The sequence below is a fragment of the Acinonyx jubatus genome, chromosome E3 (assembly GCF_027475565.1).
Source record: "Acinonyx jubatus isolate Ajub_Pintada_27869175 chromosome E3, VMU_Ajub_asm_v1.0, whole genome shotgun sequence".
Classification (NCBI taxonomy): Eukaryota; Metazoa; Chordata; class Mammalia; order Carnivora; family Felidae; genus Acinonyx; species Acinonyx jubatus.
The window spans coordinates 8,701,885-8,720,696 of NC_069398.1; the positions used below are offsets into that span (position 1 = coordinate 8,701,885).

At 48.8% G+C, this 18,812-nt stretch overlaps 1 protein-coding gene across 2 annotated transcripts in view; it reads left to right on the forward strand.

The window, feature by feature from the left end:
• Nucleotides 1-18,812, forward strand: part of LOC106970554 (nodal modulator 1) — a 55,890-nt gene that overhangs the window by 22,315 nt on the left and 14,763 nt on the right. For both annotated transcript variants that reach the window (XM_053213334.1, XM_015067221.3), the window contains exons 13-25: nt 1,453-1,594; nt 2,838-2,969; nt 3,999-4,135; nt 5,862-5,949; nt 7,885-7,948; nt 8,533-8,628; nt 11,051-11,269; nt 11,360-11,442; nt 12,539-12,698; nt 12,812-12,938; nt 14,623-14,736; nt 15,615-15,742; nt 16,700-16,841. In XM_053213334.1, coding sequence (XP_053069309.1) covers nt 1,453-1,594; nt 2,838-2,969; nt 3,999-4,135; nt 5,862-5,949; nt 7,885-7,948; nt 8,533-8,628; nt 11,051-11,269; nt 11,360-11,442; nt 12,539-12,698; nt 12,812-12,938; nt 14,623-14,736; nt 15,615-15,742; nt 16,700-16,841 — 1,632 coding nt within the window. The remainder of the gene's footprint in view (nt 1-1,452; nt 1,595-2,837; nt 2,970-3,998; nt 4,136-5,861; nt 5,950-7,884; nt 7,949-8,532; nt 8,629-11,050; nt 11,270-11,359; nt 11,443-12,538; nt 12,699-12,811; nt 12,939-14,622; nt 14,737-15,614; nt 15,743-16,699; nt 16,842-18,812) is intronic.

Here is an 18,812-nt window from a genome sequence, read left to right on the forward strand (position 1 = left end):
CTCTTTTTTCCAGTCCCGATGTTTGTCAGGAGTTACTTTCAGGCTGCCGATCACACCTGCACCTTCCTAGGCTTCTGGCTGCTATAGACTAGCCATAAGTCCCAAAGGAGATCAACATTAACCCTTTACTGATGGCAGGTCCACAGTGCATGGCTTCTGGCCCCCGAGGCCAACATGGAGCTTGTGTTTTTCCACCTCACCCTGAACACCATCTGATTTCTCCATCGAGGCAGGCACAGAAGCTGGGGACACCCTGGCCTGTGGCCTCACCAAGGGGGGTGAAGGCCTCAGCACAGGACGGTAGGCAAGAGGTGGACAGAGCCAGAGGTCAGCACACCGTGCCTTTCAGTGCCACGGCCCTGCTCACGGGGAAGGCTGAGTCCCCAGGCAGCTCGGGCTCTCTGTCCAGTCAGCTGCTGCTCTTCTGCCCTGAAGAAGGGCAGGTGAGGTGAGGGAGAGGGCTGGGAAGGGTCCCTCTGAGACTGTGCTCTCCCCCAGAGCAGGCAGACTCACCTCCCTGAGGAGATGGGGTGGGAGGAGAGTGGTTTCCCTGCTTCTGCTGAACAGTATGGTGTCAGTACTTAGCCCCTTTGCCAGTCAGCCAGCTCTTGTGAAGTTGGCCACATTGACAGGCCTTTGGAAGCCCTTTCGAAGCCTAAGGGACTTGCCAAGGAAGGGCAACTTGGGGAGGTAGACTTCACTAGGGATGGACTCTTCCCCAGTCCTTCTTCTTAGCTCAGGCGTCCAGAAGAAAAGGCCTCACTTTGCCAGGAGCTCATCCACATAGCATTGACAAGTTCATAGCTTATGTCATGAGTGTTATGTTATGTTATGTTATGTTATGTTATGTTATGTTATGTTATGTTATGTCATAAAGCCAGAAGGTTCTGGGCTTTAGTGCAGTTCCCCCCCCCGCCCCGGGTACTGGTGACAGCTGTGTGCCTCTTTGGAGCCCTGCCAGATACACCTTTGTGCTTACCATGGCACGGCTGAAAGGCTAGTTCTTTAGTATCTGATTAGAAACGTGTGTTCTTGGGGCGCCTGGGTGGCTCAGTCGGTTAAGCATCCAACTTCAGCTCAGGTCATGATCTTACAGTTTGTGAGTTCGAGCCCTGTGTTGGGCTCTGTGCTGACAGCTCGTAGCCTGGAGCCTGCTTCAGATTCTGTGTCTCCTTCTCTCTCTGCCCCTCCCCAACTTGTGCTCTGTCTCTCTATGTCTCTCAGAAAATAAATAAATGTAAAAAAAAAAAAACATTAAAAAAAGAAAAGAAATGTGTGTTCTTTCCGTGGCCTGTTTGAGGATTTGTTGTGATTATAAAACTCGGCCTAGAAGTGGACCTTTGTCCTTCAAAGTACTTAGCCTTGGGCCCAGGTGAATGTTCTGGTGCCCTGCAGGCCAGGGGAGCCGCAGCCTTGATGCAGACACTGACGTTGTCCTGTGTCTTCCCACAGGTGATGGTCCCTGAGGTGGAGACCAGAGCGGGGCTGACCTTGAAACCCCAGACGTTTCCTCTTACTGTGACCAATAGGCCCGTGATGGACGTGGCCTTTGTACAGTTCTTGGCATCGGTTTCTGGGAAAGTCTCTTGTTTGGGTAAGATGTCATCTGAAAGCAAGAACAGAGAGCTTCAAAGGAGTAGGCAGTTAGAAGTGGGATTTTGGTGAACTGTTCCTTGTTGGATAGTGTAAAAGGTAGATCCACATTATGTTAGATTTTTTCTAAGTGCCACGCGGCATCACCAGAAACATTTTTCTTGGAGCATTTCTGCTTTGGCTCCTAAAAGAACACGGGGTTTCTTGCCCAGCTCTGTCACCAGCTGTGAGACAGTAAGCACTTACATGACCAGCCTGTTTTTCTTCTGTAGCATGGAAACATTAACGGCTCTCAGAGGGTTTTAAATGTGGTCATGTCAGGCTGTGTGGCACAGATGTTAAGAATGTGGACTCTGAAACCAGGCTTGTGGGCTTGAACCCTCGCTGTGTGACCTGCAGCAAGTTACTTTAACCTCTCTGTGCTTTGAGTCTCTCCTCCGTTATATGGAGATAATAACCGTACCTGCCTCGGAGGGTTGTTGTGAGGCTCAAATGAGCTAGCGCATGGAGAGCCTGTGCGAGTTTCTGGAACACAGTAAGAGTCATGCCAGTCTTTGCTGTCACAGGTGATGTTATGATGATAAAGGGCCCAGTTCTGTGCCATTCAGTAAAGTTCCTTGATCTTTGTTCCTTTTGAGAGAGAGAGAGAGAGAGAGAGAGAGAGAGAGACAGAATGTGAGCAGGGGAGGGGCAGAGAGGGAGAGGAGAGAGAGAGAGAGAGAGAGACACACACACAGAATCGGAAGCAGGCTCCAGGCTCTGAGCTGTCAGTACAATGCCCGACGTGGGGCTTGAAACCATGAACCACAAGATCACGACCTGAGCAGAAGTCGGACGCTTAACCGCCTGAGCCACCCAGGCACCCCAGATCTTTCTTGCTGGTTTTCTGTCTTCTTCTGGTGCTCCATAAATATCGCTTCCCCTCTTTCACTTCGCGTCTGCTTTAGTAGGTGTCCTGTGACACTCTCCCCTCTCCTGGTCTTCTGTGCCTTGCATGGGGGTACTCAGCAAGTGATGGGTCGCTTTCAACCTCGGTGGCTTCTTTATGTGGTACTAATGACCTGCAAGGGGGAGGGGGAGATGTCATGGAATCAAGTAGACCCGTCCTGGCTTTGAAGGAGCCCTGCTGGCCTTGCCCTTCAGGAGGTAAATGGTGGCCAGCAGCACACAGAGGTGGAGGGTTCAAACCTGTGCTGGCGTTGGTGAGGGCAGCCAAGTGAAGCCTTCCTGTCTTTTCTCTGCAGACACCTGTGGTGACCTGCTGGTGACACTGCAGTCCCTGAGCCGCCAGGGCGAGAAGCGGAGCCTCCAGCTGTCCGGCAAGGTCAACTCAATGACTTTTACCTTTGACAATGTGCTTCCGGGAAAATACAAAAGTAAGAACCATAGGCACCGGCTTGTGGCCTTCACGTACTTCCTGTCTTTCTAAAATTTCTAAAACCCAGCTCTCAAATTGCATCCCAGCTATATACCTTTACTTGTTTAACTTTTCTTTGCCCCTTGACCTTGAACGTGCGTTGTTTAGCAATGGATGATTGTGTAAGAATTGATGTTCCTTCCATGCATAACTACCACCTTGTCAGGACAACCCACACACTTCTTCCGTTTTGGAAGGGGGCCCTCATTCATGCCGTTTTCACTCTAAATGCCAGAACAGAGCGCATGAAATATTTCCAGTGATGTATTCTACTACTTAGCAGCTGTGTGACCATGGCAGGTTACTTGATCTCCCTGAGACTCTGTTTCCTCTGCTAAAATAGGAGTAATACAGCCTTTCTGTAGAGTGCCAAACAAAATGAAATATAGTTTGTTCCCTGCCTGGCCAACATTGGTTCCCTTTTCCCTGCAGTTTGAAAACTCCCATTGCCTATATTTCTGCTTCTTCAAAGCTCAACTTGGAGCTGGTGGCAATGAATAACTTATAAAGTAATCTTTTTTTCTGGGAAATTGTTTTCTGTTATATCAAGTTTTGGCAGACTATGGCAGTGGGGGCCACTTGCCTATTTTTATAAAGTTTTATTCAAACACAGCCGCACCCATTTGCTTACGTATCATCTATAGCTGCTCATATGCTATGAAGGCAGAGTTGAATATTTGACTGCCTGACCTGCAAAGTGGGAAATACTTTCTGGCCCTTTATAGAAAAAGTTTGTTGATCCCTAAATATTTTTACTTGTAAGTGTGATCTTGAATTACTGTCCGTTTCTTTCTTGTTGACGTTAATGACCGTTGGTTTCATTTTCTCTTTAGTACTCAGTTCTGAGCACGACTAGCTCTGTGTGTGTGTGTGTGTGTGTGTGTGTGTGTCTGCACGTATACATTTAAAAAAATTAAGTCATTACAGTTTTTGTTGAGGGAGGTGATATGCTCTATGCCCACGTGTGTCTGTGTTGTGGCTTTTCCAGTGAGCATCATGCATGAAGATTGGTGCTGGAAGAACAAGAGTCTGGAGGTGGAGGTTCTGGAAGACGATGTGTCCACGATTGAGTTTAGGCAGACGGGCTATATGCTGAGATGTTCCCTTTCTCACGCAATCACTCTGGTATGAATGGCTTGTGGTGATTCTCTTATTTGGAGGGTCCTTTGGAAAGCAGGAAGGACCAGTATGCCAAGAATATTATAACCATAGTTAAGTCAGATTTACTTTTCTGCCCCTCGATTCTCCCCCTTATTCGGGAAAGCCTAGTCAGGAAGCTTTGTTTAAAGTCCCTTAGCAGAAGGATGCCTTGATTTGGGAGATTTTCTTGTCCTAGACCCACATTAAATTCTAACTTTGATTAGTGATTTGGAAAAGCCTTTGATGTCGTGTAAAGTGTTATTGATTTTGTAGCCCTCAGATCATAATGTCCACTTCTCAGTGTTGTAATGAAGTTTAAGTAAACCTCTTATGTATTTGGTTTCCTTGGTGTGCACTACTATTGTTATTATGATTATTTTAATATTTATTTATTTTTGAGAGAGCGAGAAGGGCAGAGCGTGAGCGGGGGAGGGATAGAGAGAGAGGGAAACCCAGAATCCAAAGCAGGCTCCAGTCTCTGAGCTGTCAGCACAGAGCCCGAGGTGGGGCTCGAACTCACGGACCACGAGGTCATGACCTGAGCCGAAGTCGGACGCTTAACCGACTGAGCCACCCAGGCGCCCCAGTACTGTCAGTGTTAATAATAAGTACAGCTGAGTCAGTTTCTCTAGTATGTTCCAGTGCAAAGGACAGAGCTGCTAACATCTTACTGTCTTGTTGAGGTAGCTCCCTGATAGGCAGTGTACCACCTGGGTTTCAGGAAGGAGAACATGTGTGTAGGACTGTCTAGGTCCATTCATGAATTTTATAGACCTTTGTGGCTTCAGACAGTGGCAGATGTCATTGTCAGGTTCCAGTGGAGAAACTGAGGCAAACGACAGTGAAGCGATTGCTTACTTTAGACACGTGGAGGGATTGCCGCTGGTGTCTCCAGGTCCTGTGGACTATTCTAACTGCTACAAATGCTCATGAAGCAGCTGTCCAGGAGATGGGTCAGCTGATGCCCAGTTGAGAGCAGGTGGTACACATTTAGGAAATTGTTCCTTCCCTTAAAGTCTCCAGCAGGTTTCCCTTTCCCTTAGGATGAGATCCACATTCCTTAACGATGGCCCTTCCCTAGCCCAGACCTCCTCCTTATCTCTCCACCTTGCTCCCTGGGCATTGGCACACCAGCCTTCGCTGCTTCTGCACCAGGCTGGTTTCCTCCTCTGGGTCTTTGCACACATGTTTTCTTCCGCCTGCAACTGCACCTTCCCTGGAAATGCACATCGTTGGTTTCCTCTCATCATTCAGGCTGTAGCCATAATGTTACTTGCTGAAGGAGAGGGCCTGCCCTGAGCCCAGCAAGCTGAAAAGCTCCTGCTGTGATCATGCTTTAGCCTGCTTTCCTGGTCATTTTCCCCACCTCTCCATTACTATTAGCCGCAATCTAATTTCTTTATTGACCACAATGGATTTTCTGTCTTCCCGTATTAGAACGTAAGCCCCTTGAGAGCAGGAGCCGCGTCTGCCACCAGGACCCGGCCCTGGTCTGTCACATAGCAGGTGCTCAATAAATATTAGTTGATTGAGTGAAAAAGAGCATGTTTTTGTGGGAAGTTTTTGAAGGTTTTTAATTTTCCTGTAGTGCCCAACTGCTCAAATGATTAATGGGTAAAACAGATGACTGGTTCAGAAACAGAAATATTATTAATCATCTTGGTGTCTCCGTCTCCCCTAGTAAGTCATTGTATTGGCTTTGGTCCCTTAGGAATTTTATCAGGATGGAAATGGACCTGAGAACGTGGGGATTTATAACCTCTCCAAAGGAGTCAACCGATTCTGCCTGTCCAAGCCTGGTGAGTCTGGAAGGATTGATGGGCTCTGAGTTAGAGAAATGGAAAGGCACCTGAGGATCATTGTGAAGGGCTTTTTTTTCCTACCGTGGTTCTTTGTGTATCAGGCTATTGATTTCGGTTGTGGTTAGTGTACCCCTGTGTTTCCGTCTCTTTCCTCTGGAGGGAGTGCTGTTTTTACCTAGAGAATTAGAGCTGGGAGCTAGAGAGTGTTCCTGGTCTCCTTGGGTTTGAGTTAGGTAGAGACCACTAGGTCATTGCCCCTTGAAAAATACTACACCATTGGGCAGTGATCTCTCCTTAAAAGTGATCTTTTTAAGATAAAATTTGGACCATCTCACACCTTGCTTAAAATCCGTCGGTGGCTTCTCTCCCTTTTTACCAACTGTACTGAGGTACAGTTTGCAGACCCTAAACCTCACCCGTTTACAACGTACGAGGATTTTTAGTAAACGTACCGAATTACGCGACCATACACATAATCTAGCGTAGAACATTTTCATCTTGGAAGAAGCATCCTTCATGCATGTTTACAGTTAATCTCTGCCCCCAGCTCCAGGCAGCCACTCGTCTGTGTTGTCTCTGTGGATTGGCCTTTTTTTGGACATTACTTACAAGCGAGGTCCTGCCATACCGGTATTTGGGCTGGCTCCTTTCACTTAGCCTGGTTTCGAGTCCTCGTGTCTTGAAGTTCATGTCGGAGCAGGTATTAGTGGATTGTAGCTTTCCCTTACTGGATCCCATTGTGTGGATAATTCACACTTTGTGTGTGCGTTCACCAGTGTGTGGCTGTCATGAACCATGTTGCTGTGAACATTTGTGTGCGAGTCTTTATGTGGACATCTGTTTTCCTCTCTTCTGGGTTAGAGGCCCAGGGGTGGAATTGCTGGACTATATGGTCAGTTGATGTTTCCTTGTCTAAGAAGCTGCCGGACTGTTTCCTGAAGGGGCCCCATGTGCCAGTTGGTACTCTAGCCAGCAGTGCACGGTGGTTCCTGTTTGCCCACATGTTCACACCATTCGTTACTTTCCTTTTTGATTTTAGCCATCCTGGTGGGTATAAAGTGGTATCTCATTGTGGCTTTACTTTGCCTCTTCCTAGTGGGTAATTCAGTGACTTCTCTTGGTTCCCAAGGTGAAATACAAAGTCTTCTCTGCTGTCTACTCGTACTTAGCACAACACCTGGCTTATAGTAGGTGCTGGTGCTCTGTCAATATTTGTAGGATGAAAGAATAAAGCGAATGGAGAAACCTAAGCATTTTTTCCTGCTAGTTATTGCACAGGGGGTTCCTCAGTGTGATGAAAACAGCAGAGGCAGTTTGAACTAATTTCAGGTCTTTGTAGGAAGAATGTCCAAAAGGTTGGTTAATGATCATTTGGGGGAATAAATTGTTAGACTTTGCTCCTTCCTGAAACTGACAGTATTCCTCTGCCAAACTACTTATACCCCTAACCTGAGTGTTTCCCTATACAGGCTCGTGGCATTAAAGTGTTCTCTGCAATTGTTCGTAAATTTTTGGGCTTTGCTCTGTGCCCTGTTTTAGGAATATTTCTAGGAGGGCGGTCAGGCTGTGGTTATCTTTTGGATCTTCAATAGAATCTGTTAAGTGGAAAATTCTCATTCTCATCTGCAGTGGAAATGTATTTCCTTTTCCTTCTGCACGGCCCTGTTGGCTCGGTTTGTGCAGATTAAACTACTGTGAGTTGTTCAATTATGGAAAATGAAATCCTGAGCTTGTGAGGGGCCATTAAACGGACCGGGTCGCTGGAAAGAAGCTGTCACAGGCACAGAAAAGGCATTTCTGATCCCATCATTGCCCATCTGCTGTGTGTTGTGTATTCAAGTGAGAGGCACTGCCTTTGGATTTCAGATGTTGGAAGCGCTCAGTGTCACAGACACTCTCCTCTGAAAATGACTTTTGCTTTCCCGGCTGCAGGTGTATACAAGGTGACCCCCCGCTCCTGCCACCGGTTTGAGCAAGCATTCTACACCTATGACACGTAAGCTGGGTCTTCCCTGCCCCATGGTGTTTGTGAGCCTTCTCTGGGGTCAAGTGAGTGTGTGTCTTATCTTGAGTTCTTTCTGGAAGACAAAAGGATTTTTTTTGGTTTTTTTGGTATTTTTAATGGAAGAGGTAAAATTAGGTATTAAAAAGAATTTCTACATAAGGATTTCAAGACATTTGGATGAATTATTGAGGAGATGGAGATGAGCTGTCTTTCCCAAGAATTCTGTAAGCCCAGGATGGAAGGGTATGGTTTTCAAGTGCCTTAATTATCATCTTGGTTCAGTCTTCCAGCTCTCACCGATGGGAGTTGTTTGGACTCCAGTCTACCATTTTTCCCTTTGCACAAATGCTTGAGAGTTTCACCAAGAATCAGAAGCGTAAAGTTTTGGATTGGAAAATTAGTTTATTCTTTAAACACTGATAGGTATTTCAGGAGGTCCCTCATCCCAAACTAGGAGCGATTTCGGTAGTATATTTCAGGGTCAGAACGGTTGTGCCCCTGGAGGGCGTTGCTTGTGACCCTTTGAGAAGAACTAGGTGATGTTGCTAGTGTTTTCTTTCCACTTTGGTTTATAGGTCTTCACCCAGTATCTTGACGTTGACAGCCATCCGCCACCATGTCCTTGGAACTATCACCACTGACAAAATGATGGATGTCACCGTGACAATCAAGTAAGACTTGTGCTCTGCGGTGTTCTGAGCGCAGGAGGGGGTGGATGAGGGCTGGGGACTTCTCTAACAGACACTCTGAAAATTATTTTTGATTTCTTATCTCTAGGTATGTATACGAATGGCCTTCTGCTCACATGACATACCCATAAATTCATGGCAGCCTTCATCCTTTCCTTTTATGACTCAAGAATTAACTGTGGATGAGGGAGAGTCTTCTGACAGCTCGTTTCAGTGCCTTAAATTTCTGTGTGACCTCTCTACACTTCCTGTCTTTGCCAAAGGAAAAAAAAAATCTCTGGCTTGTTCATCGTATTTCACGTGTTTTAGCAAATTTGGAAAAATTGCCTATTTTCCTAGAGACCTTTCCTTGAAGTCTTGGAAAGTAGAGAGCACCTGATAAGTGAAGGGTCATGAGGGAGAAAGTACGTGAAAGGCAGACCCTCCCTGAGAGTCAGGTTCATGCGAATGTCCTCTTTGAGAGGAATTTTTGCTGTGTGGTGAGGTGTTAGATGCCCGACACTGTGATTTCCTCGAGAAATGAAAGAATTTTTGGCAACATGATCATCTTTGTGCCAGAAAATGGAAATCTGAGTAATTTTCCCCCTCCTTATCTTAAGCGACCTCAACTGTTTGTCCGTCCTTCTGTCCTCCGCCTTTTCAGCTCATCCACCTCTGCGCAAATGTTGAGAGTTCTTCAGTGCTCAGGCACAGCCACGGTCTCACAGGGGACACAGACAGTAGTCCAGGCGTCACGCACAGGACTGTGAGGTTGCACCTATGATGAGGGCTTTGAATTGGACCCCGTGGATGCTTGGGGTGTGTGTGTGGGGGGGGTAGGCCCTGTAGGGCCAGCCCGAGTTAAGGGTCTCAGCAGTGTCACACAGACACTGTGATGTGTTTAAGTAGAGGGATGGTGTTTGTGCTTCACAAAGATCCCCCTGGCTGCTGAGTGGACACACAGAAGAAGCCGCATGAGGCAGGGGGCGGAGGCCCTCGCAGGGGTGTAGGCGTGAGTCAGTGGAGGTTCGGCCAGATGCACGGTAGTGGGGCTGGGGAGCAGTGGATGCCTGGGGGGGCTGTCGAGGAGATGGAGTTGACAGCATGTGGCATCGCCGACCAGTGGGGTCAGGCGGGACGAGTGTCGGGGACAGCCCTCGGCTCCTGGCTGAGGGGAGTGGATTGAAGGGGTGTCCCATTCCCCAGGGCGGCCAGGGGTCTAGGCAAAGGACTTGGGCATGTTCCTGGTGGGCCCAGGGTGCTGCCTGGTGCTGGAAGAGTGCCTTTACCCTCCTCCTGCTTGGAAAGTAGCAATTATTGGTCGGACCAGTAGCGACCGTGTATTACCTTATTTTCAGCCTTTATTGAATATATCTTTGAAACCTCGGAGGGGGGTTTTGTTTTGGTTGCTTGTGCTGGGGATTGTAGAAGATGCATGTTTCAGCTGGACAGGACCACCTGGATCCCTCATGGGGATCTTGTGCTCCCCGGCTCCCAAACCGGACTCCTGGTTGTCGCCCTCCACAGACCTATCCTTTGTCATCTTTCTCGATGGTTCTCGACTCTTCTTTCCCCTGCATCCGTACCCAGCCAGTCCACGTGCAGATCCTTGGCTTTGCAGTTGAAATATGCCCATCATCTTGTCCCTTCTCAGCACGCTGCCTTGGTACTCTGGTCCCATCCACTGTCTCTTGCCTGGATCCTTGCCACGGCCGTCCTGCCTGGCTTTCCTGTATGGGCTCTTGCTTCCTGACTGTGTTCTCTGTGCAGAAGCCAGAGGCCTTTTAAAGTAGGGACGTTGTCATTCCTCCGCTTACAACTCCAGTGGCTCTCCATCCCACCCAGAATGAAATCCAGGGTCTGACACCTGCTCCCCCTGGACCCTCTGACGCATCTGACTCTTCCCTGGGTCCGCTGCCCAGGCCACCTCAGTCTCCTTGCTGTCCCCTGGGCATGGCAGGGGAACTGCCCCCGAGGCTCCAAGGGCTTTTTACTTGCTGTTTCCTTGCCCAACACACTCCCCACCCCGGGAGCCTGGTAAAGAACAGCGCCCCCACGCTGCCAGCACGGTCTCCTTCCACGGTGCTTTGTTTTACTCCCTTGTATTCAGTCTGACATCATTTTCTGTTTCTTGTCTGTCTCTCCCCCCTGGAATGTGGATTCCACATGGTTAGGGAATGTCATTTGTCCTGGTTACTGGTTCCCTGGACCTACTAGATACTGCTACTGTCACCAAGAAGTTCAGTTTTTATTTTTTGGAAAGCGATTCGTTGATGCAGAACAGGAGCAGAGTGTGCCGCTGGGGTGGCATCAGAAGGCGGTCAGGCTTTTACTGACGGGTGACTCCTTTTAGAAATGTCCAGTTCCCACCGACTGCGGGGGGTAAGTGACCATGTGCTCTAGGCTGCTCCTTCCTTTCTTCCAGATCTTCCATAGACAGTGAACCCGCCTTGGTCCTGGGCCCCCTGAAGTCCGTGCAGGAGCTGCGGAGGGAGCAGCAGCTGGCCGAGATTGAGAGCCGCCGGCAGGAGAGGGAGAAGAACGGCGAGGACGACGCTGGGGAAGGAAGGACCAAACCCCCCGCGCAGGAGATGGTCGACGAGTTGCAAGGCCCCTTCTCCTATGACTTCTCTTACTGGGCACGGTGAGCTCCCTCTCTACGGCGTCCTCTCTTCCCATACCCTTCCTAACCGAGGGGAAAGCCAACCACATGGAAGTATTTTCATTGTTTTAGGTCTGGAGAGAAAATCACCGTCACACCCTCCTCTAAAGAGCTACTCTTCTATCCCCCGTCCATGGAAGCCACTGTCAGCGGAGGTAAGTGTCAACTCGGTGAGCCAGTGACACATCTCTGCAGTTCACCGTTCCTTTTACCTGCATTTAAAAATTTATTTTGTGTGGTTGTTACAGTGAAACCATCTTTTTAATCCCCTTTGGCACTGGCACATAGCTGTTACCGTTTGGTGAGTGGCTGAGTGAATGGATTGTCTCAGTCCGTGAAAGTAACTGGTTATTTATTTATTTATTTATTTAGTGTTTATTTTTGATAGAGAGAGAGACAGAGTGCAAACAGGGGAGGGGCAGAGAGAGAGGGAGACACAGAATCTGAAGCCGAATCCAGGCTCTGTGCTGACAGCACAGAGCCCGATGCGGGGCTCGAACTCACGAACCGTGAGATCATGACCTGAGCTGAAGTTGGACACTTAACCGACTGAGCACCCAGGTGTCCCGAAAGTTACTGTGGTTATTAGAAGTTGGGTGATCTTTCTGAGGAAGGATTACTTTTTTCCCTGATGTTTTTAGTTTGTTACTGAAAGGTAGGTGAAAAGCAAAACCATCCGGTGCTGAAATGAGAGCTTTAGGCATCATATGTGTGAACTGTTGATGGTGTGTGTATCTGTTGGTAGGAGCGAGAGAGGGTCTTTTTGGGACTGGACAATTTAAAGTGAGTGCTGGTGGGGTATTTGTCTTTTGGCTTCCAACAGTTTTCTCTAGCGTCATGGGTTCAGTGGATCCTGGGCATCTATGCAGTTTGTGTTCGGCAGGAGAGCGTATTGAATAGTGCGGCTTCCCAGCGGGCGTTTTGTTTGGGGTGATCTTCCCCACCGGGTCCAGCTGCACAGCCTCTCCTCCACCAGAAAGGCCTTGTGACAGTGGAGAGAGGGGTAGTGAGAACCCAGCCTAGTTAGATTTGTGTGCTCACGTTCCTGGCCATTGAGCAAACTCTTTCAGGAATGGAGGGAGGTGTGGGCCACCCAATTACTGAGGCTTCTGATATATATAGTGAACAGTCTCCTTTGGAACTAGCTTCATATATCTCAGTTTCAAGCCCTTCTTTAACGGGAAGCCCCCTTCCAAAATGCCCCCATCCCACTGCAGCTAAGTCCCGTTCTTCTATTTGTTCCCTCTTTAGAAAGTTGCCCAGGGAAGCTGATTGAGATCCACGGGAAAGCAGGCTTATTTCTGGAAGGCCAGATCCACCCGGAGTTGGAGGGAGTCGAGATCGTCATCAGTGAAAAGGGGGCGAGCTCACCCCTGATCACAGTCTTCACTGATGACAAAGGTGCCTATAGGTAAGCCCGTGACAAAGCACATGCTTGGGAGCAGGTGTCCGTGGGGCCGGCGAGGCCTCCTGCAGGCGTGAAGCGCAGCCATCTCCAGCGGGCTCTTGCTTTCTTTGGTTTAGCGTCGGGCCCCTGCACAGTGACCTGGAGTACACAGTGTCCTCGCAGAAGGAAGGCTACGTTTTGACCGCGGTCGAGGGAACCATAGGAGACTTTAAGGCTTATGCTTTGGCCGGCGTAAGCTTTGAGGTAACCCTTACGTTTTCGAAAAGTGGTTTTATTGAGTTATAATTGGCGTATGATAAACTGCACTTAAAGCATATAATTTGCTAGTTTCAACATACACGGGTGCACCCGGGAGTATAGTGACAGTCAGGCACCCTGCTCAGTGTGCTCGTACCCCTTGGTACCCCCTCCCTCCCGATCTCCCTGCTGATCTGGTCTGCTTTCTGTCACTGCGGATTAGTTTGCACTTTCTAGCGTTTGACACAAATGGAACCATATAGGATATACTCCTTTGGGGAGGCCTTCTTTCACTCAGCATAATTTGGAGACCTGTTGACTTTAGCTTGTTTGCCTACCTTTTGGGAAGTGCTTTAAACTCTCATCCTTAACTGTGTTCTGTGGAAAAGGACAGAATGTTCCTGTAGCAGTATTTGATGTCCCTCTCTTCTTAACCATCCTTCCTGGGAAGAAGTGTGTGGTATCCGGAGTGAGTCTGGAGGTCCTTAAGTGTGAATATTTTCAACATAAAGGGAGGCTCAAGGAAAAGAAGGACAGATTACATCACATACAGATTTCAAATTCTGTAGCACAGGATGCATTTTTTTTGATAATTTTTTTTTAATGTTTGTTTATTTTTGAGAGAGAGACGGAGTGTTAGTGGAGGAGGGGAGGAGAAAGAGGGAGACACAGAATCTGAAGCAGGCTCCAGGCTCTGAGCCTAAGGTGGGGCTCGAACTCAGGAATGGTGAGATCATGACCTGAGTTGAAGTCAGATGCTTAACCAACTGAGCCACCCAGGCGCCCCGACGCAGGATTCATTTTTAAAGCAAATTAAAAGACATTCAAATCAGGAAGAAATCTTTATATCATGCGAAATACCCAAGATGATAAGGAACTCCTAAAATTGATAAGAAAAAGACAATTTGATAGAAATAAGAACCACAAAATATATGAAAAGGCAGTTTACAGAAGCAATACCGGTGGCTGATAAACTAGAAGAAATGCCCAACTTCAGAAGTGACTGGAGGAAGTTACCATTGAAACACTGGGATGTAGCTTAGATTTGCAGTGATTCAGACAGTATCCATTTTTTTTGCGTGTATTTTCCCATGCATAGATAATTCATGGAACTGTAACTGGTTATGGCCGCTTTGGTGTGCAATGTGGGGGTGTCTTTCTGAATTCAAAGTGCACAACATCCAACAGTTCTACTCCCAGGAACAGAGGCAAATAAGTGCACAAGGAACACATGTTCCAGGAAGTTTCGATCATCTCCTTTCCTATCACAGAAGTAGGTGGCTGGTCTTCATGCAGAGCTCGGCCGCCCCCTGCTTTAGGATGATGTGCATTAAGACACAGTGCAGTAGATATGTGGCCCGGCAGGGGAGGGAGGCCGGGATCCGTACTTGAGAGAAGCAGCAGGTGCAGAGCTTGGGCCACCTGCCCACCCTCCCTGCTGTAAACTTGCCAGTCGGTCAGCGCTAGCTGTAATGTTTGCACATTTATGTGGGCGTAGAAACCGTTCTGGTAGGCGACGTACCAAGCTATTAACATTAGTTACCCCTGGGGACGAAGAGTAGACCTTCTGTCTACTGATGGATAACAATAAGAGAAAAACAACCCAGAAGAATTGCCTCTTGGCTTTTGAAATGTTACCTCCAGTGGCTAACGGAGTTGCCCTTGCTCTGCTGTTCTTTCTTGCCCCCAGATAAAGGCGGAAGATGACCAGCCCCTCCCCGGGGTCCTCTTGTCCCTCAGTGGTGGTGTTTTTCGATCCAACCTCTTGACTCAGGACAATGGCATTCTGACGTTCTCAAACCTGGTAAAGTGTCCCGTAATGTGCCACCTGCCCGTGTTCCCACAAGGAAGCAGGGACATGGCTTGCGTGACTTAGGTATCGCTTGACAACCTGAGAACAGAAGAGCAGCGTCGAGTGCTGCACGTTTCTTAGGGGACCAAATATAACTAGGGTATTGCTCTTACTAGAACTTAATGCTGCCGATTCTTGTTCCCTTCCGCACACACTTGTTTTCTGGCCACCGGCTTGTCACTAAGACAGCGTAATTAATTACTGTGGCCTCAGCGGCTCCTCTCCTAGGCATCCCTTTGTTTGACCACAACATCGCGTTGTTTACAATGCCGAGTCTTATTTGGTGGCTCGCTTGTGTTTGTTCTGCAAACTGTGTTCCCCATGATGGGAGGATGGCAGCGTTTCATTCCGGATGTAACCTGAGGCCCTGAGTGGTGGGGACTCAGCAGGTACACATTAGCTGGCCATTCTGTGAGGCCTGGGTGTAAAGGGACTGCTCCAGGGACGTCGCATGAAGGCAGCGAGGCGTATCTGAAAGGTCATGTGCTGTGCACTGATGCACACCCAGCCACGAATCTTCCCTCTGCTGCTTATGTACTGTGTCATCTCAGGGGAGTTACTTGACCTCTCTGAGCCTCAGTTTCTTCATTCGTAAAATTCAAATTGATTTCTGCCTCACTGAATTAAAGGCACGTGATGCCGGCTGCTATTAGAGTTGTAATTGCTTCATGTAACCATTTCCTCGAGAGGCAGAGTCACCATTTTTGTCTGCATAGGAAGCCCTGGGGCTCTGGTGGCCGAATTCCGGTCCCTACTGGCTTTAGTCGCCCCGTGTGAAGCCATATGTAGATGGGGCAGCAGAGGCTCAGTCCGTGGGTGTCTCTCCACAGAGCCCTGGCCAGTATTACTTCAAACCCATGATGAAGGAGTTCCGGTTTGAGCCGTCCTCACAAATGATCGAGGTGCAGGAGGGGCAGAACTTAAAGATCTCCGTCACCGGGTACCGAACGGCCTACAGGTACGCAGCCTGCCTGTCCCGGTCCCCCAGGCCTGGGTTCTGGAGCCCCACTCAGGCCTCCGTGACCCGGAGCCTCCACCCAGCCTGCATTTGGGTTTCACGTGGGAGGCAGAGGAGATAAGAGACCAGGCCCAGAGAGTTTTGACGGCTGCCTGTTTTCTTCAGATCCCTCCAAATCAGCGATTCTGTCACGAAGTTCCTATTCTGAAATTGGCCTGAGAGTGCCCATTTAGTTGCTTAAAAATTTTATTTGTACAAGAACTTGAAACTCAAATTAAATTTTTAAAACAAGGAAATGAACTCACTGGAGTAAGGCTGCAGAATGTTGGCGAGAGTGTAAAACGTTGGGTTCCCCTTCCTTGTTTTAGCGCATCAGGTTTTGCGGTGTGTCAGAGCACTTCCAGAGATGGTTTACACAGATACTCGTACATGCGTACGACACGCCATGTTACCTCTGTTAGCTGTACGTAGTCGGAAAGGTATTCATACACACACCGTACGTATTTGTAAACAGTCGCAAGAGCGCTTGAGATGAAGATTGGCTGATCAGAAGTTTAGGAAAATGGGCCATTTTCAAACGAGTGTGGAGAATGAGAAACTGTTTTCATTGCATTTCATGGAATGCTTCATTATTTGAAACAAAGCTTAATGAAAGCAAGGTAAAGTAGAATAAAACAAGGCTTGGCCTCCATTAATTGTAATTTCCTGGAGCGTCCGTTAAAACGTACGAGGAGAGAAACTGATGGCAGCATTCAGGCAGGCTCGGGCCTTCAGGCAGGAAGGCCAGATTGGAAGTGACAAGGCCAGAACCGAATCCCCTTGGCTCATCGAGGTACACTTCCCCACCGGACTGCTTTGCACTGTGAATTGTCAGTAAAGGCAGGATGCTTTACCTCAAATCCTTTGTGTGCTTCAGAAAACCCCGGGCATATCATGCTCTGTCTCTCACCATTCTAGTTGCTATGGTACGGTTTCTTCTTTAAACGGAGAACCAGAACAGGGTGTGGCCGTGGAAGCTGTGGGACAGAACGACTGCAGTATTTATGGAGAAGACACTGTGACGGATGAGGAGGGCAAGTTCAGACTTCGTGGATTGCTGGTGAGACTGGACATCTTTTATTAGTGGGTGTCTGCACACTGTGTTGTTGACAGCTGCCTTGTGGTGCCTGCCCCCAAGACGGCTAGGAACAGGCTGGGCAGGGGGGTTGGGGCTGCGGGGTTAGGGCTCTGGAAGCGTCCTTCCGTATCTTAACTGGCACAGCTTACCTTTCACGGGGCTGACACATTGGGTTGGGGTTTTGTGGCAAATTAAAGTTGGGAAACAGTGGGTTTGGAGCAGCTTTTGCCTGCATCGGGTGGTTACGGCTTAAGCAGGGGCTCTCACGCCAAATGCCTGTGGGGCCGGAAGAGACATGTGAATGGCTGAAGGGTGCTGGGTGCACACGCGGGGCTGATGAACTCGAGAGGGGGCAGCTGCCACTGAACCCCAGCTCTCTGTAGCCATGTGGGAAGACAGACTCGGGGCTGCCAGATCCTTTGCATTGTTAAAAGGGATGTCACAAGTTTAGATTTCTGTGTGAAAGCTCCTGATTTCTAGGTGTTAACAACTAATTAAAAAAAAAACAAAAACACAAACCCACAACTTCTTTGTCCTTCTCACTCCTCATTTGTCCTTCTCACTCCTCAATTGCTGCATTCAGTTTAGGGTTTATGGTGCTTTGTCCTCAGTTTTTATGTGTGCATTCATTCATTTGCTCATTTAGCAGACCTTACCTGTGTACCGTGTGGTCACTGGCAGGGTTGGACAGCACCTGCTGGACTGGGCCACTTGGATCCGTGGTGGGGCCCCTGGGCTCTCAGATGCACGGACTGGGTATTCATAGTTCATGTAGAGACAGGCACACATAGCTCCACAGAAGGGTAATGTTTGTCCAAATCACATGAGCTCGCGTGTGAAGCAGCTTGCCAGTTGATTTAGAGACGTTGGGGCAGGACACCTAGGTGGCTCAGTCGGTTAAGCATCTGACTTCGGCTCAGGTCGTGATCTCCTGGTTTGTGAGTTTGAGCCCCACATTGAGCTCTGTGCTGATGGCTCAGAGCCTAGAGCCTGCTTCGGATTCTGTGTCTCCCTGTCTCTCCCCTCCCCACTCATGCTCTGTCTCAAAAATAAATAAATGTTAAAAATAAATCATTTGATATGTTGGGGCAAAGCTATTCTTTCCCCAAAAGAAAAATACTCCCGTCCATTGTCCAGGACTCCCCACTGTCAGATGTTGGGGTACCTGGGAGGCAGGTTGCAAGGTTTCCTGGTGAGCTGGAGGTGTTCAAGCCGAAGGAGGAGGACGGACTCGGGGTTGTCTTCCCTGGTTGTGCTGAGGACTGGAATACTGGAATATGTTCTGATGGTCCAGCTGGATGCACACCGACTGGGGGGGCTCCCCACACTGCACTCTGCCCATTGCTCCTTCTCTCCCGCGTGTCCTCACCAGCGGCATCAAGGTGACAGTTACCTTGCCATCCTTAGGAGTCCACACAGGCCTTCCTGAGATGCTCCTTCCTAGCTGTCCTCCGCTGTGTGGGAAGGCCCTGCCCCCGAGGAACATGCTGCCACTGGGACCTGCTCTCTGCTGTCCTCCAGGCCTGCTTCCCACAGAGAATACACAGGCCAGGAGGGGTGTTCCATAGCTGTATGCTGCTGCAGCCAGGGCCCAGGGAGAGGGGACATGTCGTGGGAGCCAGGTCCTTGGTCTTATGCGTTCGGTGCAAGCCCAGCCTTTGTAGTTTTGTCCTTTTTTAAAGGCTGTGCAGATGCCCTTCTGCTCCCATCTGCCTGGGTTTGAGGCCTGCCTCTGTCATTTCTTAGCTGTTTACGTTCAGGCAAGGTTTTTTCCTTTCTATATCTGTTTTGTCATCTTTGTGAGGATGAGTGTGACATAGGACAGGTGTAAGTATAAGTAAGTTGATACGTGTAGCACACGCAGTGGTCCTGGCACGGAGACTCAGCAAGTAGTTAATGAGCAACAATAAACAAGACTTTTCTCGAGGCGGTCCTCACCGTCACTGCCAGCTG